Here is a 25,554-nt window from a genome sequence, read left to right as displayed (position 1 = left end):
CATACACTTTTAAGAAACACTTTCTTGGTTTATGTAATCCCACAGGTCTATTCATTGCAAAATGCTGCCTAGTGCTTCTGCCATCCAGAACAGAATAGTCACCAGGCTAGAAATCAGGAGCCTAAGTTCTAGCTCCCCCCCTCCCCTCTTAGGCATGAAAGCCACCTGGCTGACTTTGGGCCAGTCCCTTTTTGTCAGCCTCGGGATTGAGCCAATGACAACCACATCTGAAAATCTTGCCAAGAAAAGTGCAATGATTTATCTAAGCATTTTGCATTCATCAACACTGACTCAGAAGGCACATACTGAAAAAAAGGGTACGTAACAATGAGCTTGGTGCAGTGATTAAGGCAGGGGTCTTCAAACTTGGCCCTTTTATGACTTGTGGACTTCAACTCCTAGAATTCCTCAGCCAGCTTTGCTGGCTGAGGAATTCTGGGAGTTGAAGTCCACAAGTCATAAAAGGGCCAAGTTTGAAGACCCCTGGATTAAGGCATCAGGCTAGAAAACCAGGAGATCACGAGTTCTAGTTCCCCCTTAGGTATGACAGTCGAGTGACCACGTCGCAATTCTTCCTTATATTTTTAATACGCTACTGCCCGCCTGGTGATGCGGTAAAAGAAAGCGGCTGACGTCGGGTCAATCACCTACGGTTGAAATCTTGGAACAGAGATATATATCCGTTTAAGAAATAGGATATCCCCGGGTTAAAAACACAAAACAAAACAAAACAAAACAAAAAAAAAAGACCAGCTTCGCTTCGCGGTCTTCAGTGCGCCTGCTCTGGGCAATCCCCAGCGCATGCGCAGAGTAACGAGAGCGGTGGCGTTTTCGTCGGGACCGAGCAACGCTGGCGCTCGGCGACTCAGTCGGCATCTAGCGGGGGCGTCGTCGTCGTCGTCGTCGTCGATTTCGGATGTAACGCGGTCCGGGGCTGCGACAACGATTGGAAATCCCCACCGTCTCTCCGCCATCAAGGCGGGAGGGCATGCCGGGCAGGGAGTGAGTGCGGGCTGGGTGGCCCGCACCCCGTTTTCGTCTGGGAGACGTCCGAAGTGGTGAGTGCGCGGGGGCGGAGGGGAAAGCGGGGGCTTTGCCCGGGGTTCAGCTGGTGGCCCCAAAAGGGGCGGACGGGGGAGCCCGGGAAAGAAGACGGGCAGCGAGGAGGGCAGCCCCAGCTTCTCTCCCTCCCTCCCTCCCTCCCGAGCAAAAGCTGGAGCTGCCTGCTCGCGTCCCCCGAGGGCAGGAGCCAGGCTAATCAGACCCTTCCCCTTTCCCTGCGCGGCGCGGGCAGTTCGCCTGCCTGCTACCAGCCCTCCCTTCCGCGCTCCCTTTTGCTTCCCCACCATCTCCTCCCGCGGGAGGGCAGGGCCCTTCTCAGAAGGCGGTAGCTTGACCCGGGATAGGAAGAGCCAGGTGATTGGAGGAGTCCTCGGGGCTGGGGATGTTGGTGAGATAAGTTGGGAGCGAAAGGAAAGGAGGAGGAGGAGGAGGAGGAGAAAAAGGGAAGCGAACCCGCTTCCTTCCCTTTTACACGTAAGTTCTCGTGCTGTGGCTGTAAACAGCCCCTCCGGTTGGGTATGGCAGACATCCTGTTTATAAAAAGTTGTCCCTTCAGACGGCTGCTTCTTCTTCTTCTTCTTCTTCTTCTTCTTCTTCTTCTTCTTCTTCTTCTTCTTCTTCTTCTTCTTCTTCTTCTTCTTCTTCTTCTTCTTCTCCTTCTCCTTCTCCTTCTCCTTCTCCTTCTCCTCCTTCTCCTCCTTCTCCTCCTTCTCCTCCTTCTCCTCCTTCTCCTTCTCCTTCTCCTTCTCCTTCTCCTTCTCCTTCTTCTTCTTCTGTATTTTTTCCCCCCCTCTTCCCGCTTCGGTTTCTTCAAGTCTTCTTGGACTTTGCTCAAAGAGGATCGGATCGGGTTCCTTCCCCCCCCCCACTTCTTCCTATGGTTTCCTATTCCTGTTCGGTGGCCACGACAATGTTGATGTAAAAAGGCAAGGAGGGTGGGTGGTCTTCGCTAACTTGACGACATGGTGGATTTAGGAAAAATCTATGTAGCTTTTGCAGCCACTTTCCCTCGGGTTGATGTTTTTGTGGGGTTTTGTTTCCTGAAGATTGGTTGGCTTTGTGTTCTCAGAAGTCAGCCATATTTAGGGTTGCTGTAGGTAGGAATTAAGGGGAGTAATTAGTAGCAAATGTGGTGCAGGTCGTCCTCACAGTTGAGCCCCAAATTTCTGTTGCTAATTGAAACATTTGAGTTTTCTCCCATTTTTCCACCTTTCTTGAAAAGAGTTGTTAGGTGACTCACTGCAGTGGTTAAATTAGTAATACGGTTGTTAAGTGAATCTGGCTTCCCCATTGTCTTTGCTTGTCAGAAGGTCATAAAAGGTGATCACATGACCCCGAGACATTGCAAGTGTCATAAATATGAGCCAGTTGTCAAGCGTCTGAATTTTGATCATATGACCATTTGGATGCTGCAATGGTCGTAAGTGTGAAAAACGGTCATAAGCCACTTTCTCCAGTGCTGTTGTAACTTGGAACGGTCACTAAACGAACTGTTGTAAGTCGAAGACTACCTGTAAATCAAATGCTCCTGCCTTTTGGAGGAGCATCCCTCCCTCGGTGATCAATTAGCTTACCTGCCTTTAAAGATCTGTGGATTTTTTTCACCCAAGTATTAAGTGTGAGAGTAAAAGACTTGCTGGATGAGTTGGTTTTTTTAAGTTCTTTTTTTTTCCTTCCAGCATTTATGTGTTTATGTTGTCTAGAATTGCGGGTTTTTATACTTTGTGTGATATTGATTTGTACTTTTATTGATTTGTACTTTTATTTATGATGTATACTTTTGAATTATGTGCAAAGTAGGCTTAATATTGTTTTAAATCCCACTAGGCACAATTCCTTGCGTATAGTGGGAGTAAGGAAAGATATGTCAGTCCAAAACAAATAAGGAAGATAATGAGGAAAGGAACCAATGCCTTCTCAGCCTTGCAGAATAGGAATTTTGTCATGGGGGAAAAAAGGCTCCATAGTAACGTAGCCAAAAAAATAAAAGGCACCATTTGTCTTATGTAGAAAATGATGCACAAATGGTACATTCAATTCCAGGATGTCTTTTCCAATTTGTAAAACTTGGCTTGGGGGAAAGAGATTGTTCGTCCTGTTATTGATTAAAAATCAGAGATGGGCAAGTGAAAAAAACGCCTGTGACCCAAAATGCCGACTATATATGTACTTATATGTAAGGCCATGATGCAAATAAAAAGTATGGGGTTTGCGTTGTGACATTACACGTTTCATCGTGTTGGGGTTTGTCATGGCTATCTGCAAGTGCTGATGTTAAAAGTAGAAAATATTAAAATAGTATTGCTAACTGGTAGAAAATGGCAGAATTGAGTAACTATTAGTTTATAGTAAACAAACAAACAAACCCAGTTCTTTCCCATCTCTTTAAATTTTTCCAGTATAAAGTATTAGGAAATTATATTATTGAATATAGAAATCAGGAACTTTTTCTGTAGGCCTCTATTAAAAATAAAGTTTAGACTTTATTTCTATACAACTGTCAAACTGCTGGCCCATGGGCTGGATGCGTCACGCCGAAATCGCGCCCACCCCATTGGCAGCAATGGGAAGAAAGTCCCGATACATTGCGCGACGTCACATGACGTCGCAAGTCTGACATGCCTGCTATACAAGATCCCTTGAAATATGTTGGGCTTCTTTTGCATTTTTACTTTGTGCTTTCCTTCAACTCAGTATTGATTCCTGGTGACTGCCAGGACAAGTCCCTGCAGTTTCCTTGGCAAGATTTTCGGAAGTGTTTTGCCATTGCTTAGGGCTGAGCAAGAGTGACTAGCCGAAGCTGGCTTTGCCTAAAATGGGGCTAGAACCACGGTCTCCTGGTTTCTAGCTTGATTCTTTAACCACTACACCAAATGTACTTATGATTGACCATAAAATGCTATTTTGCTGTGACTAGAAGTATAACCCACATCCTGCGTGCTTCCTGTCTATTCAAGTATATATGTATAATTTATAACCTTATGAAGAATGGCTGAATATCACTGTGTGAACTTACAGCTGCCTTTCTGTGAAAAATAGATGTTTCTTCTTTCTAAGGGACAATGTAGGAAAACAGACTTCAAGCTGAAGCCATTTAAATGTTATTGTAAAACAGAAGACTTGCTGTGCTTTTGTTGAACCTTGAATTAGGCTACAGTATATGGTTTAGTTTATGGGCTTCAGTGGAAAGGCTTTATGTAAACCTTTAAGATAATGAGATCATTTTTGAAGGGTTCATAATAACCTATGTTGATGAATAAAAGTGTTACTATAACAGGTTTCCATGTTAAAAGGACTGTTCAGTCCTTTTTTGTAAGTTTGAGTATCCCAATTTATGTCATATGCTAATATTGCAAATGAAGGCAAATAATATATGACCCAGGATAATGTTGCAGGATCCAAGAGTCGGTCACCAGGACTAGAGGCTTATTCTTCCAAGCTTTCGGACTTATGCTGCAGCACATCCTCAGGAACTTTTCACATTCAGGAGAGAGAGAAGTTTCCCGAGGGTGGGCTCCAGCACATATCCCAAAGTTTGGAAGAATAATCCTCTGGTCCCAGTGATTGGATTGGATCCTGCAATATGCTAATATTGATTAATATATTCTAATAATTATACTGCTTTGCCATCCATAGGACACTAAAATAAAACATTCTTATGTATGTCATTTGGGGTCTGAAATATTTGTAGCAAGTTTGGGTAATGTTCGCAAGAAAATAACCAAGCTCAGAGAGCACCAAAGACTCCTTGTTGTAGCAATGAAGCAGGAAAAACAGGACAATATCTATGAAATATATCAGACTTGTTATGCACAACGTAGTGTTTTAGCTGAAATGGTATTTTCTGTATTAGAGAATATTCAGAAAAGGCAGGCAGAGCCACACGCCCTCTATGGATTAATGATTCACCTGTGGAGATGGTGGGCAGCATCAAATTTCTGGGCATGCAGCTAACGAATAGGCTGGCTTGGTCGCTCAACAGCAAGACATTGGTGAAGCGGGCACAGCAGCGCCTGCACTTTCTGCATTGCATGAGAAAAGTATATCTTCCTTCCCCTGTCCTTACCACTTTCCAGAGGGAAGATCCAGAGCATCCTGTCATATTGCATTACCGTCTGATTTGGAAGCATCACTGCTTCAGACAGGAAGGCAGTGCAGAGAGTGGCGAGGATGGCAGAAAAGGTTTATTGGCAGTTCACTCCCTTCTGTCCAGGACATAGCATATAAGTGTTGCTTGAGCAAGGTCCGCAGGATTGTCTGGGACACTGCACATCTTCTTCACAACCTGTTTTCTTGTTACCTTCTGGGAGGAGGCTTTGTGGTATCCAAAGCAGAACATCCAGATTCAGTCACAGTTTTGTTCCATACAGTATTAACCTTGTGAACTGTCAAGCTGCTTCTTTCCGCTATGTTTTGAAGATGGACAGTGATTAATATTTATATGCTAAGGGTGTAGGTATATACATATGTTGTATATAGCATATTTATGTGTGTGTTACATATGTATACACTTTTGAGAGCAGGAAACAGAATTTCATTTTTAAAGTGTTCCCACAGTAAAAAATGACGACAAAGGTTATCTGTCTGTCTGTCTATCGAATGAAAAAATTAAACAGTTAATATGTTTTTAAGAGGTTAATTTACAAGCAACAAGGATATGGGCATTTTTATAAACAAGACTGATAATTTAGGAAAACTGATTAAATTTCTAATGTGATGGAAGCCTAAAAAAGGGACTGATAAAAAAAAGACATCATAGATTTTTATTTTATTTTTATTTATTTTAATTCCATTTATATCCCGCCCTTCTCCAAAGACTCAGGGTGGCTTACAAGCTTAGCAGTATTTTTGTGAGTAGAAACACAAAAATAACTAAATAATAGATTAGGCGATGCCGTTGAAGTACTGTCCCCGTGCATGGAGGTTGTAGGGTTTTAGATGGCTTCAACTGAACCCATGGCAAGACAGAGTGATGCTATTTTGGAGGGGGCGCATCTGGTTCTTTTTAGCATATTTGGTACTGGATCAGTAGCACTGCCCCAGACAGACTTGGTGCGCAATCTGGGAGTCCTTTTAGACTCGGGACTTCTGCTGGAGGAGCAGTCCTAGCTAGGAAACTGCACAGTTTCCTGTTATGTGCAAGAACGTACCCCTTCCTGGATAGTGAGATTCTACTTTCAGGCATTTATGCCCAGTTATTCTCCACAATGGACTACTGCAGTGTGCTGTACATGGGGCATTCCTTGAAAAGCATCTGAGGGGAATGGGCTGTTAAGTATGAAACATAAATAAATCTGGAAGCTTCAGCTGGTGTGAAATGTGACTCTGCAGAGAGTTATGTATGGCCCTAGAAAAATACATATTACAGCTCTACTCTTGAGTGCTGCATCAGTTGCCAATTTAGTTCTGGGTAAAATCCAAAGTGCTGTTTTTGATCTTTAAAGGCCTTTCTGGCGTGGGACCCAGTTACTTTGAGATAAAATATGGACCTTTGGGCAACAGACCTAAATTGTGGCCCAAAGAAGTTCAAGAATGAGTGAGTTGCGTTTGATTATTTTTAGCTGCAGTTGCAATTCTTGTGCTTGGATTTGTATTGCTATGTGGGTGGGGAATATGGGACAGCAGGAGGCCAGATTTTGAAACAAGTTGGAGAGGAATAGGGAGGCAGATTACTTTCCAATAACTTAGTCTTATAACTGAGGGGCATAAAACAGATACAGAATAATGCCTGGAAACCTCAAGCTGATAGTGAGAAGCGGTATCTGCATGCCTAGAACAGTGCATGCTATATCTCTGCCTCACAAGCTGCATTGATTGCCAGTTTATTCCCACATCCAGTTCAAGGTGTTGGTTTTAACCTTTAAAGTCCTTCATAGCATGGACTGAGGGATCACCTCTCCCTGATTACATTAGCACAGCATCCCCAACCTGGCCGGGCTACAGGCTCCTGGCCAGTGGGCCACGGAAATGGATTGCTGGTGCGCGCTCGCATGGGCATACATTTCCCCCCACTTGCGCTAGCACCCGCGGCCCCATTTGCAAATGTACGCAGGCGCAAACGCGGACACTAACGTGGGGCAGGTGTCCATGGCTATTTGCAAAGGCACAAACAGGCCGAGCCCGGGTGGGTTGCGTGACCTGTTTGCGTATGCGTGAACAGGGCCGCTAGCTGCCACAGGGGTTACGTAGCCGTTCGTGCATGCGCACAGCACCAGCACATCCCCCATGCATGAACGGCTAGTGCTGCAGCAGTGTTTGTGGCCCCGTGCGTGCACGTGCACACGCTCACCAATTTTGAAACTGCTCTCCTCCCCTCCGGTCCGCGAGCCCCAAAAGGTTGGAGACCTCTGCATTAGCATATCACATGAGATCTGCCAGAGATGGCATGCTCCGAGAATCATCAGCTAGGCCTACATTTGGTAGGTTCTAGGACAGAGGTCTTCAAACTCGGCCCTTTTATGACTCATGGACTTCAACTCCCAGAATTTCTCAGCCAGGCATGCTGGCTGAGGAATTCTGGGAGTTGAAGTCCATGAGTCATAAAAGGGCCGAGTTTGAAGATCCCTGTTCTAGGAGATGCGTATTCTCTACCTTGGTGCTTGCCTTATGGAACATTCTTCCTCCAACACTAGCTTGGCTCCATCTCTTGACATTCTGGAAATTCCTCAAGACCTGTTTATCTTATCAGATCTGCAACTCTGAAGACATGCCTTGATGGCTTCATTACTGAGGTAGCTATTTTTATTCTTTCTCTGCCTAAGGTTTTTATATTATTTTTTATAATTTTTTAATGTGAATTTTATATTTTTTTACATTTGTTGTTTAATTTGCCCAGAGTAGCTATTTGTGAAAGGTTGAATATACAAATTTGGTTAATAAACAAAAAAAAAATCATTTCTGTGAGAACTAGATAGTCTGCATTTTACTGAAATTATCAATGAATTTGGATGCTGTTAACTATTTTATCCTTATCCTCTGGGTTTCTCACAAAGTTGGTTGAAGGCATCATTTTGTAAGGGTTCTAAATTTTGCTAACGGTCAAGTGTCTTGTAGTAACTCTTATCTTGAGTTTGGAGTAAAGGTCTTCAGACATCTGACTTGAGCCTTTTAATACCACCTTGGAACTGCTGGGAAATGCTATGCAGAATTCTGCAGTACATTACTACTGGTGATGACATATTTTTTCCCAATGCCTGCTTTTAAAGCTGTCTGCAGGAAACATAATTAATTTTAGCTACCTGTAATTAATTGAGAATTAGTCCAGACAAAGTAGAAATACATTCAAATAGTCCTGGGTGGCTCGCAAGCAGGCTGGTTGGGTAAACAATTCCTACAGCAAAGGCGTGAGTACGGTTGGGCGGGGTGGGTTGCTGCTAACTGCAGGAAGGCATGCACATGGATGCCATGGTACAATTGCATCAAGTGCGTGTGCGGGTAGCTGCTGCCTACACGGGTGTCTGATGTAGCATGAGTGCAAGTGGATGGATGCTGCAGGGTGCTGCTGTTGCACACAAGATTCCTGGAATCATCTTCTCTGTAGCCAGACTCTTTGGGAGAAGCAGTGACAGGAGCAGCCTATAACTTTCCCAATTGGTTTCCCCATTGATTTTTCTTGTGGGAAGCCGGCAGGGAAAGTTGCAAATGGTGATCATGTGATTGTGGGATGCGGGCTGGTTCCCCAGCACCTGGATCATGATCACGAGGATGTTGGGATGAAGACCAGTTGTAAGCACCATTCGCTTAGCCCAGTGTAACTTCAAACGGTTGTTGAGGACTACTGTACGCCATTGATCCAAATCTTATTTTGATTGAATTTTTCTAATAAGAGCTAAAATTGCCTATCGTTATCTGATCATCCTCTTTTGTGAGGCTCAACAGTGCCTCCCTCAGACATCTGGTAAGGTGATCCCCATCCTAATAAAACTGAATAAATGGAAATTAATTGCTTCCAAAAAGTGCCTTTCTCATGTAATCCCCATTTGTCCACTGATATAACCATATGTGCACACATCTGTACTTTTATCTTAATGCCAAGGTTAGTATAAAGTTTAGCCACTGGATAATACAAGTTTGTTCTCTAGAACTAAGACCTTAGGGATGGAGCCTTTTTTTCATTTGGCAAAGCAACAGTCAGTCTCTCCAAACAGTCTGGCTTTTTTAGTTATCCCCTGATTTTTATAAAAAGGATTATGTTCAAAATGAAGAAAAAATAATAACAGCCCAGAAGCCTCAGCTAATCTCTCTCCAACTATTGTTATCTGTAGTAAACTTTGAGCATGTGCTGAAACAGAGAATAGCTCTGCTCTACCTTTTGCATGAGAATTTTTCAAACATTTGATGCCCATTACTATATATCTCTCTAGTCATCTCCAGACAACTAATTATTCTTCAGCTTTCCTAAGTATTCTAGACTCCTTTATCTTAATATACTCCTATAAGAGTCATTGGCTTTCTTAAAATGGGTACTCAGATCTGGCATTCCTAATGTAGAATAAACAGAATAATTTCATAGTCTCAGTATTTAGCTAATCTTGGTTAATTGTGTCTCCTAATTGCATGGGGAAAAACTGGGAATTCAAGGTTTGATTAAAATTGAAAATTGAAAAAACCAATTCTAATATTATGCCAAGAAAATTTCATAGATGTATCCATGGAAGTCACCAGAAGGTAAGAACCGTAATTATTAAGAAAGGCAAGTAAAGAAACAGGCATGAGTTAGTTATTGTAAGGTAGAATAACAGAATCTTAAAATCCTGTCCGAGTTTGTCTCCGTCCCACCTTATACCAAATAAATTTAAAATGGGGTTATTTTGAGTTTCTAATGCCTTCTCCCCCTTCATGGATTACTGCCTTGTCATGGCGAAGGGGCTTGCGTAATTCAGTGAAGCTATGAGCTATGCCGTGGAGGGCCACCCAAGACAGACAGGTCATAGCAGAGAGTTCTGACAAAACGTGATCCACTGGAGAAGGAAATGGCAACCCACTCCAGTATCTTTGCCATGAAAACCCTATGGACAGTACCAAAAGGCAAAACGATATGATGCTGGAAGATGAGCCCCTCAGGTCAGAAGGTGTCCATTATGCTACTGGGGAAGAGCAGAGGGCTAGTACTAGTAGCACCAGAAAGAATGAAGCGACTGGGCCAAAGCCGAAAGGATGCTCAGCTGTGGATGTATCTGGTGGTGAAAGGAAAGTCCGATGCTGTAAAGATTTTTTCTCCATAGGAACCTGGAATGTAAGATCCATGAATCAAGGAAAGCTAGATGTGGTCAGGCAAGAGATGACAACTGAACATTGACATCTTAGGAATCAGCGAACCGAAATGGACAGGAATGGGTGAATTTAATTCAGATGACCATCAGGTATACTACTGCGGGCAAGAATCCCTCAGAAGAAATGGAGTAGCCTTCATAGTCAATAAAAGACTAGGAAAAGCAATACTGGGATACAATCCCCAAAATGACAGAATGATCTCAGTTCGAATCCAAGGCAAACCATTCAATATCACAGTAGTCCAAGTCTATGCCCCAACTACCGGTGCTGAAGAGGATGAAATTGACCGGTTCTATGAAGCCCTACAGCACCTTATAGAACTAACACCAAAAAATGATGTCCTTATCATCATGGGGGATTGGAATGCTAAAGTAGGAAGCCAAAAGATAACCGGAATAACAGGCAAGTTTGGCCTTGGAGTACAAAATGAAGCAGGGCACAGGCTGATAGAATTTTGTCAAGAGAATACGATGGTCATAGCAAACACTCTTTTCCAACAACCCAAGAGACGGCTCTACACATGGACATCACCAGATGGTCAACACAGAAATCAGATTGACTATGTGCTCTGCAGCCAAAGATGGAGAAGCTCTATACAGTCAGTAAAAACAAGACCAGGAGCTGACTGTGGCTCAGACCTTGAGCTTCTCATTGCAAAATTTAGGCTTAAACTGAAGAAAGTAGGGAAAAGCACTAGGCCACCCAGGAATGAATTAAATCATATCCCTGTTGAATATAAAGTAGAGGTGACAAATAGATTTAAGGAATTAGATCTGATAGACAGAGTGCCTGAAGAACTATGGACAGAGGTTCACAACATTGTACAACAGGTAGCAACTAAAAGCATCCCAAAGAAAAAGAAATCCAAGAAAGCAAAATGGCTGTCTGAGGAAGCTTTGCAAATAGCTGAGGAAAGGAGGGAAGCAAAAGGCAAGGGAGAAAAAGAAAGATACACCCAATTGAATGCAGAATTCCAGAGAATAGCTAGAAGAGATAAGAATGCCTTCTTAAATGAACAGTGTAAAGAAATAGAAGAACACAATAGAATAGGGAGGACCAGAGATCTCTCCAAGAAAATTGGAGAGATGAAGGGAACGTTTCATGCAAAAATGGGCATGATAAAGGACCAAAATGGCAGGGACCTAACAAAGGCAGAAGAGATTAAGAAGAGGTGACAAAATTATACAGAAGAACTATACAAGAACGAGCTTAACATCCCTGATAACCACGATGAGGTGGTCACTGACCTCAAGCCAGACATCCTAGAATGTAAAGTGAAGTGGGCCTTAGAAAAGCTGAGCAACAACAAAGCTAGTGGAGGTGACAGTATTCCAGCTGAGCTATTCAAAATCTTAAAAGACGATGCAGTACAAGTGCTACATTCAATTTGCCAGCAAATTTGGAAAACTCAACAGTGGCCACAGGATTAGAAAAGATCAGTTTACATTCCAATGCCAAAGAAAGGCAGTGCCAAAGAATGTTCAAACTATCGCACCTTTGCACTCATTTCACATGCTAGTAAAGTTATGCTTAAAATCCTACAAGCTAGACTCCAGCAGTATGTGGATCGAGAACTACCAGAAGTACAGGTAGGATTTCGAAGAGGCAGAGGAACTAGAGATCAAATTGCCAAGATACGCTGGATCATGGAGAAAGCTGAGTTCCAGAAAAACATCTACTTCTGCTTCATTGACTATGCTAAAGCCTTTGATTGTGTGGATCACAACAAACTGTAGCAAGTTCTTAAAGAGGTGGGAGTACCAGAACATCTTATTTGTCTCTTGAGAAACCTATATGTGGGTCAAGAAGCAACAGTGAGAACTCGACACAGAACCACTGATTGGTTCAAAATTGGGAAAGGAGTCCAGCAAGGCTGTATGCTGTCGCCCTGCCTATTTCATGCGAAAGGCAGGGCTAGATGAATCAAAAGTTGGAATTAAGATTGCTAGGAGAAATATCAACAACCTAAGATATGCAGATGATACCACTCTAATTGCAGAAAAAAGTTGGCTTGAAACTTAAGATTAAGAAAACCAAGATCATGGCATCCAGCCCTCTCAATTCCTGGCAAAAAGATGGGGAAGAAATTGAGGTAGTGACAGATTTTATTTTCCTGGGCTCCAAGATCACTGCAGATGGGGACTGTAGCCAAGATGCTTGCTCCTGGGGAGGAAAGCCATGGCAAATCTACACAGCACACTAAAAAGCAGAGACATCACCCTGTCAACAAAAGTGCGTATAGTCAAGGCTATGGTCTTCCCAGTTGCAATGTATGGCAGGGAAAGTTGGACCATAAGAAAAGGCTGAGCGCCAAAGAATTGAGGCCTTTGAACTATGGTGCTGGAGAAGACTCCTGCAAGTCCCTTGAACTGCAAGGCAATCAAACCGGTCAGTCCTAGAGGAGATCAACCCTGACTGCTCTTTAGAAGGCCAGATCCTGAAGTTGAAACTCAAATACTTTGGCCACTTAATGAGAAGGAAGGACTCACTGGAGAAGAGCCTAATGCTGGGAAAGGTTGAGGGCAAGAGAAGAAGGGGACGACAGAGAATGAGGTGGCTCGATGGAGTCACTGAAGCAGTAGGCGTGAGTCTAGATGGACTCCAGAAGATGGTAGAGGACAGGAAGGCCTGGAGGAACATTGTCCATGGGGGCACGATGGGTCGGACACGACTTCGCAGCTAACAACAACAACAACAATGCCTTCTCATGTTTTTTGAAGGACTGTGTAATCTTTTCTGAAAGTCATCAATATTTTGCTCTTTCTTTCTCATTCTTCAAGTGAGGTTGATAGCACTTTCCTTCACAACACCTAAGAATAATTTTATTTCATATTTCTATGACCAACTCTGTTTATGTTAATAAAGCCAGAACTGTTTTAAATGTTGGGCTATGTGAGATGGAGTTCCTATTCAAGTTTCTTTAATTATAGACATTCCATGGATGGATTTAAATTTAGTTACTCTCTCAGCTGAACCTATTTTGTTCTTGTGAAGATAAAATGTAGATAGATATCTCTAGGCTAATCATGTTTAGCTGTTGGAGAGAAGGACTGTAACTGTGTTTTATGATGGTTTTGCTGAAAATAAGCACTTCTGGATTTTGGAGAAACTGTGCCCATACAGTTTATTGATTTGCTTAACACCTGTGGTGTTTGTTTAATGTCTGTGGTGTTTCCTCAATGACCACACCCAAAATGGTTGTAAAATCGAGTCAGATTTATTGAAATATTTCCAGCAATTTTTCTCCAGTGCATAATTTGGAAGTCCTCTCGGACTTGCATCTCCTGCTTGAGCAAGTGGCAATTGTGGCCAGGAAGGCCTTTGCCGTGTTGTGTACCAACTATGCCCTTGCTGGACTAACAGTCTCCCACGCCCTGGTTTAACTATTGTAGTGCACTGTACATGGGAGTGCTCTTGAAGAGTATCTGGAAGTTTCAGTTGGTACAAAATGCAGTGGCTTGCAAAAGTTCTGCTTTTATAAATCTTTATAAAGTTTATAAATTATATAAATCTACAAGCTACAAGAAAATTTGGCTTTCTGGTGTTACTTTTATCGTATTAGTCTTACTCTTAGAGCAAAATCAGTGTAATGTTGCATTGGTGGAAGCTGTTGATATTTTTAACTCGGTTATAAAAGAAGAGCCTCAAATTGCTAGAGTTTCAGCCGAATTGCTATGCTTATTCCCCACTCCCCTCCCACTGCAGCCTAGAAGACTAAAAATAGCGCTCAGAATTCTCTTTCAAAGATTTTTGTGTAGGCTGACCAGTCTTTTAAGTTTGTATCCTGAGGTCTGTCATAACTGAAACAGGAAGAGTGTTAATATGATGCTACTTCAGGGCTGCAGAATAAATCTCTTGGTTTGCTAAAAGAATATCACCGACAATAACTGTAGGGCAAATTTCATAATGTGTGGATGTTAATTAAGTAACAAGATTTATTCCTCAAATAAAGTAACTATTCTGGGACAAGACCGATATGCATATTTTACCACCTTCCCCCAAAATTACAAACTGCATATGATTTGTACCTCAGGGGCCTTCCTCCAAAAAAGATAACAGGTGAGATTTACTCATATAGCCTTGACAGTCAATTATACTGATGCAATTAGTGATGTAATTGCATCAGTAATATTGCAGTTATTTAAAAAAAACCTCTACGATGGAAACCAATTAAACGAAGGGCAGATAATTGTTTTTTGTTTAAATGTGCACGTCGGCACACCAATGCATACATACTGTGGCCATAGTATTTACTGTGTACAATTCTAATCACTTTAGCTCAGAAATGATATTGTAAACGGTCAGAAGTGGAGAAAAGTGATCAGGAGGGCTAAAAAAACCCCCAATAACATACTTTATTAAAAGGTTTTTTGAAATTTTTGGCTTTAGGCAATCTTAAACGGTCTCAAATGTAATTGATTTTTAACACATTACCATTTTTAATGCATAAGGTATTTAATCCCTCTCATATGTAACCTGCATCTGCTTAAGCAATTGTTTTTCCCCTCCCTTAACCCTGCCTCATTCTAGTTTAAATCTTACATCAGTTTAATGATCCTGTAGATCTGATGACATGACCTGCAACCCTAAAATTAAAGTAAAATTAAAAATTGCTCCCTTACCTTTTCATAATATTATTGGCTGCTGTTCATAGCCACATAAAGGATATGCTTCCAGGTTATAAAAGGAACGTTTTCTTGCTCAAATTATAACACACCTTGGCATATTGTTTCCCTGTGTGAACAGGAAATAGGTAATCAGTTTCAAATGAATTTCAGGGAGGTGACAAATTAGGAGTTTAGATTCAGACATAATTGGATAGTCAACTTCCTCATTAATATCCAGACTATTATTCTTTGGCATGTTGATTAGAGATCAGATGCACCCACTTAAAATCAGAATTACCATCAACTTTTATTTATTATTACATTGAAATAATAATGTAATAATTTTTGTTATATCCAAGGTGCACTGAAGGAAATATATTTGCAACAAAAAATTTTTTTAAAAAAATGAATTACACAGTCTGGGCTCAAGGTCAAAGTTCTGCTTCAACGTGGTTTGCAGCAATTAATACGCTATGGATAAGAAGTACGGTACATGAAAATGAGATTAAAATTATTTCAAATCTCCAAAAAAAGAAAAGGATTAGAATTTAAATATAGAAGACAGTGATCAGTTTAACAATTCTAGCACAAAGAGAGGAGTGGTGAGTCATATTTGGCTACTTGGGGTTCAAAGATAACTTTATTTACAAATGATCTTGCTTGTAGAGAAATAGTGTATATAGCAGATATATCTAGTTTCTCTGTCCAGTATCAGAAATTAAATTGTCTTGCTTCCTCTTACTTTTATAGTGGTAGGAGAAAGAAAGCTTGTCATGTTTTTTAGTTGTTCATCTGTAATGCAGGATTACGGTATTTCCCTGCTGTCATACTTGGTTATTATTAAGCACAAATTAATTCTGCAGATAGCCATTGACCTACAACCAGTTGCTTAGTGATCACTCAAAGTTACAATGGATTCATACACTTATGACTCAGATTTGAAGTTCCAGCAACCACTCCCCAGTGCAGTCATGTGTGCATTTTGGGGACTTGGCAACTGGCCTAGTTTGCAATGACTGTTTGCAGTGTCCCATGGGTAGGTGATCACGATTGATAATATTTTTGCTGGAAACTGGTGTTTACGTCTGATTTCCAACACAAAACACCCCATAGCAAACAATGCCTTTGGTTAATAATTGTGGAGTGTGCTTAAGAACTGCTGCAAAAAGGTCATAAAATTGGGCGCGGTCACATGATGAGCAGTTTAATAACCATCATGACTTACAATTGAAATTGCAGGCTCAATTACAGTTGTAAAGGAAGAGCTAGCTGCCTGTAGTCACAAAGTTCTTCTTATGTCAGTCTATGATTGATTTCAGTACAGTATCTTGGCACAAAATATCGGCAAGTTTGCTTTCTCAAGTAAGGATTTGTTTATCTCTGGTAACTATGGTAAAATACTGTGTTCATAGCAGTGATAGGCCAAACTAAAGTCTCAAAATGCAAAACATCTTTAATAGAGTTGATCAGGATCCAATAAAAGTTTTGTTATATCCATTTTGAAATACTGTATATAAGAATGAAGGACAATCCCAAGTTGAGCTCAACTCCTAGTTCTGTGGTGGCGAACCTATGGCACACGTGCCACAGGTGGCACGCAGAGCCCTCTCTGTGAGCACCATTGCCCCAGTCCTAGGCCTTCAGCTAGGTTTTATAAAACCTTTTCACTTTAGGCCTCCACTGCCAAGTGCAAAAAAAATTAATGTTCAATCAATCAATTTCAACTTCTTGCGGGGGAAAAAAAAGATCTCTCAAAGTTGGAATTGATTGATTGAACATTTTAGTTCTACCCAGTCTGCTGTTACCACTGCAGCCATGCCCACCCAATGGCTACGGCCACCCAATTGGCCACACCCACCCAATGGCCACGTCCATCCGGCACCCAATGATACATAAGTGGGTTTTGGGTTGACGTTTAGGTTTGCCATCACTGTCCTAGTTACTGTATTATTCAGTTTACTTGGAAGTCTTATAGAAGCTTGATTGCTGCTGCATTGTTCACTCTTTAGCCTACAACTTTAGAAGTCCAGGTTGTTCCACATTGAGTACTCATCAGGAATTACCTTTTTAGCTTCAGAGAACAATCAGTGTCAGCTAAGTGATGTCATCTGCTGAGCTTTGAGAGTCAATACTGATCATTATAAATATTTTGCTTTCATCATTAGGAACGTGAAAATATAAAGAGGAAAAGATACTGAACTGTAAAACTGAAATTTGTGACTTACTGTGCTGGTAAATAAATGGCCAATTAAATTATCTGAGGAAGGTATCTCAAAGGTAGGTTAAGTCAATTGTAAATTTGTACATGAGATGAGTACTGGAGATATGAAATTGATTTGACTTTGGGGATTCAATGAAATTGAAAATCACTATACCTTCTCTTTCATAATATGTTGCCTATAACTGGCTTAATATTATTTTGAAACAATTATTTATGAGATGATCAGTGTAAGGTAACTTCTATATTATGAAATGAGCTTGTAATAATATTAAAAGAATATACTTTCTCATATATCAAAAATATTCGGAAGTGTTCAGATCTAGGTATGCACAACTGTATTATGCTTTCTTGAGCAATGAAATCATATAAGATGCATATAAATTTTAAGAGAACAATGCTCTGCTGCTTTATAAACTAACTGCTGCTTTTTTATATACCATGACATATGGGTGATTTTTAAACTAAACTCGAGTATACTTTTTGGTGGATAAAGACAGTTTCACAGATCTTTCTGTTTTAGTCTAGGCCTGGGAAACAAGAGTTATGAGAAAGAGTACAGTCTTCTGGTCTGGCTCTATTAAGCCGGTAACGTTCCACTCCATTTTCCTATTAAATAAATGTCAAGTGGTTTTTCAGGGTAGAGCTGTGGATACATTTTTGTTTCTATATTACATTCTTTCCCAGGAGTGTTTGTCCTTAACTTTCCCAGTTCAAATAACATTTTAATGCTATTGTAGTACAAATGTTACTACCATTCTCATATGCAAGTTGATACAACATTATGAAGTAACTATCATGGAATCAGCTTGGGGGGTTGTTTTTAATGGACAGAAAACTGTCAACTTCCAGTTTCATGTTTTCCGGAAAGATTAAGGTTACTTTTCTTATTTGCTCCTGAATTTTCTAGTTTTGATAGTTAAAATAGGGTTGTTTTTTTACTAAAATAGTCTTTTCATTAGAATTAACTAAGTGGTATGGCATTAATTACATAATTTGAGATTGCATAATATGAAATTACATAATGTTAGAAGAATGTTGTTTTTTTTTGTGGGCATTGCTATTCACTTCTGACGCAATTACATGTTAAGACTGCTATTTGCAGACTATGATAATAAATAACCATAATCTGGGTATTGATTACTAATTTAAGTTTAGAGGAAGGGAGGAATTGCTATCATAACATGTAAAATACAGATAGTAGAATTTGGGGCTTTAAAAAAAAAGAAATAAACATCCAAAAAAACGGTGTCAGATTTCATCCTTTTTTTGTCACCCTCCTGCACTTCCCTAAATCTTTTCTTGAGAATCCTCCGGTTCTGAAAAATACCTCAGAAATAAACATTCTTGGAAAGAGAGAGATTGAACATTGCTAACTGACTGTGCATAACCTAATTGTTACAAGTTTTTTCTCTCTAAGGAGTTTATCTTAACAATTGTGAACTAATAAACCCATAAAACTTTCAGTGTTCCAAGTTCCATTTTTAGCAGGCCTTTAAAAGTTCATTGATCTTATTATTCATCCTGAGTTTAACAGATTGGGTTTTATATTCTGCTTTTTATGTTTTGTAGGGTTATTTTGGAGGCTATGTAAGAAAAGATTTTGCTATTGATTTAAACTCTTTTAATTGCTGAGTGTGTGAGAAAAAAAAAGTGTATAGATCAGTGGTGTCCAATCTTGGCACGTTTAAGTCTTACGGACTTCAACTGCTAGAATTCCCTAGGCGAGGGGTAGGCAACCTTGGCTCTTTTATGACTCATGGACTTCAACTCCCAGAATTCCTGGGAGTTAAAGTCCATGAGTCATAAAAGAGCCGAGGTTGCCTACCCCTGCCCTAGGCAGCCTCTTATTACTCTTTTCTGACACCATCTTTGCCCCTATCATTGCCACGATTGTATTAATTACAGCATAGCCAACTAACTTGCCCTTTGGGAGTGCTTGAATTTAAGCACAGTAAACCCAGCCATCAATGAGGCTACTAAGAGGTGAGCATGTATTGAAAGAAACTGCTGATTCTCCCAGAAAATACCTATTTGTCCTACATAGTGTGTTTTTCTAAAAGGCCAAACGAAGAACATTTATTATTATTATTTTTACCAAGATACATAAAAAAGAGGGAGGGAAATCCCACAAAGCTAGAAAAAAACCCTATCACAAATATATTGCATTATAGTTTTAAATAATATGCAAAACATATTCCCGTGTTCTTTGTCGCGTACAGTTGGTTATCTTACTTCCTCCCTCTGCTGGTGATACCAAAGGCTTAGGCAGAACTCTAAATATATCTATGAAGGTGATGAATTGTGCAGGTTTTTGTTTTTCCTCTCTAGTCTCTGAGTAATAGATGGGATTACCAAGAAGCTGGGGCTTTGTAGAAAGATTCTAGGTTTCTTTGCTCCAGAACTATGTTATTTCTATCCAGGAATTGTGCTGTTCCTAATTTCTGTTTGTTATATTAAGTTTCATGTTCCCATCTTTCTGAATAAATGATAAAACTAAATGTTTAATATCAACCTTCATGCATACCTCAGGTGATCCTTGAAGGTGCAATATTTTCTTTAAAATTTTCTTGAGATCTGTAGTGGCTTGAATTCTTTTAATCTGTAATATTTGAGGGAGCAAATTATGCATTTGTAGCAGACTAGTGCCATGCTGTGATCTGTCTGGAGTGGTGGATCTTCTTTAGGATTTTTTTAATAAGTTGTCGAAAGCAGGAGGTGGAAGCAGGGCATTAACATTCAGAAAGCTTCTGGGAAAGAAAGCTTGGTACCTTCATGCTTCCACCATGCAGAGCATTCTGCTTAATTTTTAAACGCATTAACATTTGGATATATGAGTTAATATTGATATGGGTAGTTCTCAGCTTATGACCATAATGGAGCCTGCCAATTATGATCACAAGGGGTAGCAATCATTAAGATCATCTTGTTTGACCAACACCCCCACCCCACCCCTACTCCCAAATCCTGCTCACCCTGATGTGGTCATTAAATTTTTATCTATATTTAGATACATTCCTTATTAAAATGCTGCTAAAAAGCGACAATTTCCAGAAATGATTTTTGCAATTCCTGGAAAGAAGGCCTAGTTTCTGCTGTGAAATATTGTAGAATGACATATTGTGATGGACCTATGCTTCATGGGTAGTAATCATGAGGAAGTATAAGTTTGTAACCTGTTGTCCATTTTCCCTTGTGACATTGCCTGTCTCCTTGGTTTCCAGATGGCTTAGGATCAACAAAAACAAGATGTAAATGGATGGACATCAGGAAAATCTGATGTAAGCTCTTTTAATTAGGACCCTTTCTGCGTTTAGAGGAGACCCCAGTGTCCCAAAGTCAAGCCAGTAAGTGTTGCTTAAATTATAATTTATCATAACCTTCTTCAGCAGATATATAACTATATATTATTGAACACAATTTCTGACTTTTAATATTTTGTGATTGAATGTCCTTTTCTTTGTCTAAACCTGACAATCTTATCTTGGCAGTAGATGTTCTGAAACACTCATTAGGTGGAGAAATGAGAGGGAAAATATGGAATTGCGAAATTCTGAAATGTAATAGATCTTTTGAAGTTATCTTGTCCATCTTTATATGAATGAATTATTAGAGAATGCTTAAGCACCCATTTTCGCTGCAACACAGATGTACTTCACTTACATTAAGCCATGATTTATTTAATCAGAGTTTGTTGTACAAGCCTCACTTAGTAAGGTTCACCCATGCTGTGAAGACATAATTATATATATTTTAATGGCTATGTATATAAAATATGCTAAGTAAAACCCAAAATATATGACGCCAGGTTTTTGTTTTTAACTTTCAGCTTACACAGTCTTGAGATTTCTCCATTTTATATGAACCTACTAGCAGCTGAAAGATGTTTTAGTACTTTGTTTTGTTAATATTTGACTTTGAAATGGACTTCAACTTTTCCAAGATATTCAGTCAAAAGATCACTCTCTAGTCCTACAGTTTCTGTAGTTCATTGTTTTGTGAATTGATTCTATTTTTCCTTTGTTTTTAATCAGATTGTCTGATATTTTGAAAACACACACATTTTCTTGCTGGGAAGTCACAAATCCATATAAATGCAGGTATGTTCTTTTCCCTAAAAATTACTGCTGAAGCAGTTCTTTGGTAATTAATACAAGAAGGATAAAACTGTATCTTTGTATTTGACTAATGTATTATTATTTTGCTCTTATCTGTATAGGAACATATCCTTTTATAAACTGTCTGTGTACCATATTATAAAGCATCTACATAGATGGTTTGGCAATTGGCAATCAGAATTGGGGTGTGGAACAGCAAAAACAGAAGACAACCTGCTACTATACCTTTTTTTAAATCAAGATAACAAAATAGATGTTTATCTCTTCAACAGAATCCTTATACTAGTCATAGATCGTAAAACACAAATGTAGCCTTCAGTTTTCTGCCAGTGTCCATGTTCTTGAATTGCTCATAGAATTTCCCCTCTCTAGTTTTGGAAAGCAGTGTTACTTTGCAGAGAGATGAATAATACACACTGATAGAAGTCTGCGCTCTATATCCTAAACAGATCCAGTTGACATAATTTTGTTGTAAAATAAGGATAAGAATTAATTTTACCCTTACTTTATTGCCTTCTGTATTTTCCCCCCTTTTATTCTTGAATTTATGTCATAATCCATAATCCTTTAAGATGCCTCAAGAAATATAATATTGTTAATGGAAGGTATTTGATAAGTTTGTCTACTTTGTTGTGATAGTTTTCCTTTTCACGTACTTAGTATATGTATGTAAAAGAAGACTGCAAAGCGATGGCTTTCTGTGCAAAAATGAGAAGTTCAAAGAAAAACGAAGTCAACGCAGAGCTTCAGGAGCCAATGCTGGAAATATTGTTCTACTTACAAGACAAGCCTTCCCTTCGTTACACAAGTGGCAAGTACACAGCAGAAGAACTTTGCATCGAAGCGGCACAAAAATGCTGTGAGTTTCAGCAGTATCTTTTCTTATTATTTTGCTTGTTTAAAACAAACAGGAATGATTTTTAGACTGGTGAATTTAAAGGGAGCTAGAGAAATTCCCGAATAAAAGCCTCGGTGACTTCTAATTGTTCAAGCTGTTCATCATTGTCACGTTGTACTATACATTTGCATCAGATTGCGTTGAAAAGATAAAATTAGAATGCAGATAGTCCTCGATTTACAGCCACACTGGGGACTGCAAGTTCCATCACTAAGTGATATGGTTGTTAAATAAGTCCCACCTGATTTTATGATCTTTTTTGCTATGGTCATTAAGTGAATCACCACAGTTGCCAAGTGAATCACCCGGTTGTTAAATGAGTCCAGCTTCCATTGTCTGCTGGTTGGAAGCTATCTGGGTTTTACAACCATTGTAAATACAGGTGGGTTACTGAGCATTGGAATTTTGATCACTTGGCTGCAGGGAGGCTGCGGCGTTGCAAATGTGAGGGCTGATTGCAAGTCAGATTTTTTCCAGTGCTCTCCTAACTTTGAACAGTTGCTAAACAAATGGTTGTAAGTTGAGGACCACCTCTAACATATATTAAAATAGCCCTTAAACATTAAATTACCCCTAGTATCAGAACAGGGACGCGGTGGCTCAGTGGGTTAGGACGCTGAGCTTGTCGATCAGAAGGTCGGCAGTTTGGCGGGTCGAATCCTGAGTGCCGCGTAACAGAGTGAGTGTCTGTTACTTGTCCCAGCTTCTGCCAACCTAGCAGTTCGAAAGCACATAAAAATGCAAGTAGAAAAATAGGGACCACTACGGTGGGAAGGTAACAGCGTTCTGTGCGCCTTTGACGTCTAGTCATGCCGGCCACCTGACCACGGAGACGTCCTCGGACAAGCACTGGCTCTTCGGCGTTGAAACAGAGATGAGCACCGGCCCCTAGAGTTGGAAACGACTAGCATGCATGTGCGGGGGAACCTTTACCTAGTATCAGAACCTAACCTAGTATCAGAACCTAACCTTGACTGATCTAAATAATACATATTTTAAAAATCCAAAAACAAAAAGCCTAAGCAGGGCCAGATTAGTAGTTGAATGAGATACTGCCATGAAGTCGGACAGCTAGATGAAGAAGTCAACAGAACATCATGGAACAAAATAATAGCAAACCATTCCCATGATGTTGCTGAGAAAACTACAAGGATATGCCCATGAAGTCATCAAAACTTAAACTTGATTTGAGGATTTTTGTCAAAAGCCGGATCCCTCTGAATATGCTTAATTAGTTAAGGAGAGAGCATGGGCACTGCTAATGACTATATGCCCTGTGAATTTTGCTACTAACAGGAACCATGTTGCTTTTGTTTCTGGCTCAGTTGGTCACCCTGTGGACTTAAATCTTTGCCATAGTTGGCTCCAATTGAGGGTGTCCAGATAGTGCTTTTCACACAAGCCTCTCATGGAGTGTTGTGCATGTAGAATTGTGAGGAAATCTTTGAAAAAGTGCCCGAAAGCACACTCCTTGCCTGGCCAGTCAGCTGGCACAAATCCTCACCGCTCTTCTCCTCTTGCTTGGTTCTTGCACCCGACCAATTCCGATTCCACACTTTGTCCCATAGGCATGCAAATGAAGCAAACACTCCCCCCCCCCGGGAGAATGGAAGCTTCCGGAGGCTATGATCTCTTTTGCAGAGAATGGGTGTTGAACCCGCATGATATTACGGCACCTGGGAGCTTCCACTGTCGGTGCGAAAAGCATTTCCAAGCCAACTCTTCTCTCTCCCAAAACGGAAAGAAACTGTGGCAGAGAGGAGACAGATCTTTGCAAGCCGAGTCTGGCACGGCAGCATGGGATGGAGAAGCAGTTGTGGGGAATGGGAGGGGGGAATAGGGTGAATGTTGCAGAGCCTCTGCAGTCATTCATAAGGGCAAACAACAGCCATGGTGCTGCAATGTTCGTAATTTTGGGACTTGCTCATAAACACTAGGGGGCGCTTATCATGTAACTTCAAACAAGCGCCAACGCTCATAACTTGGGGATTACCTGTACTTTCTTCCTGCTATTAGCTACTCTGTTTTAATATTTCATATGCCTCTTTGGACTAGATATTCTTCTAGATATATATCTTTTCCTTACTTACTTTAATCACAGTTTCAATTAATGAGTTTATCACTGCTTTTCTGTGAGCCATATCAACTAATGTGGTCCCATCTCTCAAGTAGCTTCTCTTTTTTGCATATTGTTTGTGGATAGAAAATCACTTGGATGGACCTCAAGAATTCATATATTTATTTGAGTAAACTTTTATTATAAACTGCAATGAACATTTCAAAACCCTATAGATTCTTGGTAATTGAGTTTAAATTATTTAAAAACTTAAAAGTATGGTGGAGTCATGTGGCCGTGAAAAATCACATCTTTTTATATCTCATAGTTTGCAGTCTGACTGTTTTTCACTGCAAATTATACATTAGTTTTCCAGTTTTTAAAAGTGATTTAAGTCAGTCTTAGATGCAATAAATTGTGAATACATTTTGGTTAATTTGAAGAAGGATTTTATATATATATATAAATAATGAGACTTGTATGCTGCCCTATCTCCCAAAGGACTCAGGGCGGCTAACAACAATAAAATACAAATAAATACAAATATTAAAAAAGAATTAAATTGTGTCAAAGTCCCACTAAAACCAATAAAAACATTTAAAATCATAATTAAAAACCCCATTATCATCAGTCCAGGTCGGCCTGTTGGAAAACATATGTCTCAAGGTCACGGCGAAAGGACCGAAGGTCTGGGGCCATCCGGAGCTCCCGGGGGAGTTGATTCCACCAAGCAGGTGCCCCAACAGAGAAGGCCCTCCCCCTGGGGGTCGCCAGCTGACATTGTCTGGCCGACGGCACCCTGAGGAGGCCCTCTCTGTGTGAGCGCACAGGGCGATGGGAAAACGTTCCTGGCAGCAGACGGTCCTGCAAATATCCCAGGCCTAAGCCATGTAGGGCTTTATAGGTAAGAACCAGCACCTTGAATCTCACCCGGAGGGCAACCGGTAGCCAATGCAGCTCACGCAGGAGGGGTATAATATGGGAGTATCAGGATGCTCCCATCACAATCCGCGCAGCCGCATTCTGCACCAGCTGAAGCCTCCGGGTGGTCTTCAAGGGCAGCCTCATGTAGACAGCATTGCAGTAATCTACCCGGGAGGCGACAAGTGCATGAGTGACCGTATCAACAGGAGGCAACACCTCTCCCCCCATAACCAAAGATGGAAGATCTTGGACTACACGAGATGCCGATATGTAAAGCCACTCAGTCTCAATTTGTCCTTAGAACAAAAGATCATCAGGTGTTCCAACAAATGAAAGATCCATCAACCTTACTATTTCTCTCTCTCTCTGTTTGATCCAGAGGAGAAACGGTGGAAAAA

The 25,554-nt window shown here is 40.5% G+C and overlaps 1 protein-coding gene across 5 annotated transcripts in view; it reads left to right on the top strand.

Moving 5' to 3' along the window:
• Nucleotides 1-450: 450 nt before the first annotated feature.
• The window catches only part of JAK1 (Janus kinase 1), a 68,713-nt gene continuing 43,609 nt past the window's right edge, over nucleotides 451-25,554 (top strand). Inside the window, exons 1-5 of one of the 5 annotated variants that reach the window (XM_083359899.1) lie at nucleotides 451-1,058; nucleotides 17,108-17,219; nucleotides 20,385-20,507; nucleotides 21,195-21,260; nucleotides 21,939-22,137. In XM_083359899.1, coding sequence (XP_083216025.1) covers nucleotides 21,255-21,260; nucleotides 21,939-22,137 — 205 coding nt within the window. In that variant the 5' untranslated portion in view covers nucleotides 451-1,058; nucleotides 17,108-17,219; nucleotides 20,385-20,507; nucleotides 21,195-21,254. Of the gene's footprint in view, nucleotides 1,059-1,518; nucleotides 1,537-7,596; nucleotides 7,794-17,107; nucleotides 17,220-20,384; nucleotides 20,508-21,194; nucleotides 21,261-21,938; nucleotides 22,138-25,554 lie in introns of those variants that run through there. The other 4 variants (XM_083359897.1, XM_083359896.1, XM_083359900.1 and 1 more) reach the window with 4 other exon arrangements.

Source organism: Vipera ursinii, assembly GCF_947247035.1.
Source record: "Vipera ursinii genome assembly, chromosome: 3".
In the NCBI taxonomy this organism is placed as follows: domain Eukaryota; kingdom Metazoa; phylum Chordata; class Lepidosauria; order Squamata; family Viperidae; genus Vipera; species Vipera ursinii.
This window is presented reverse-complemented; position numbering and strand designations above follow the sequence as displayed.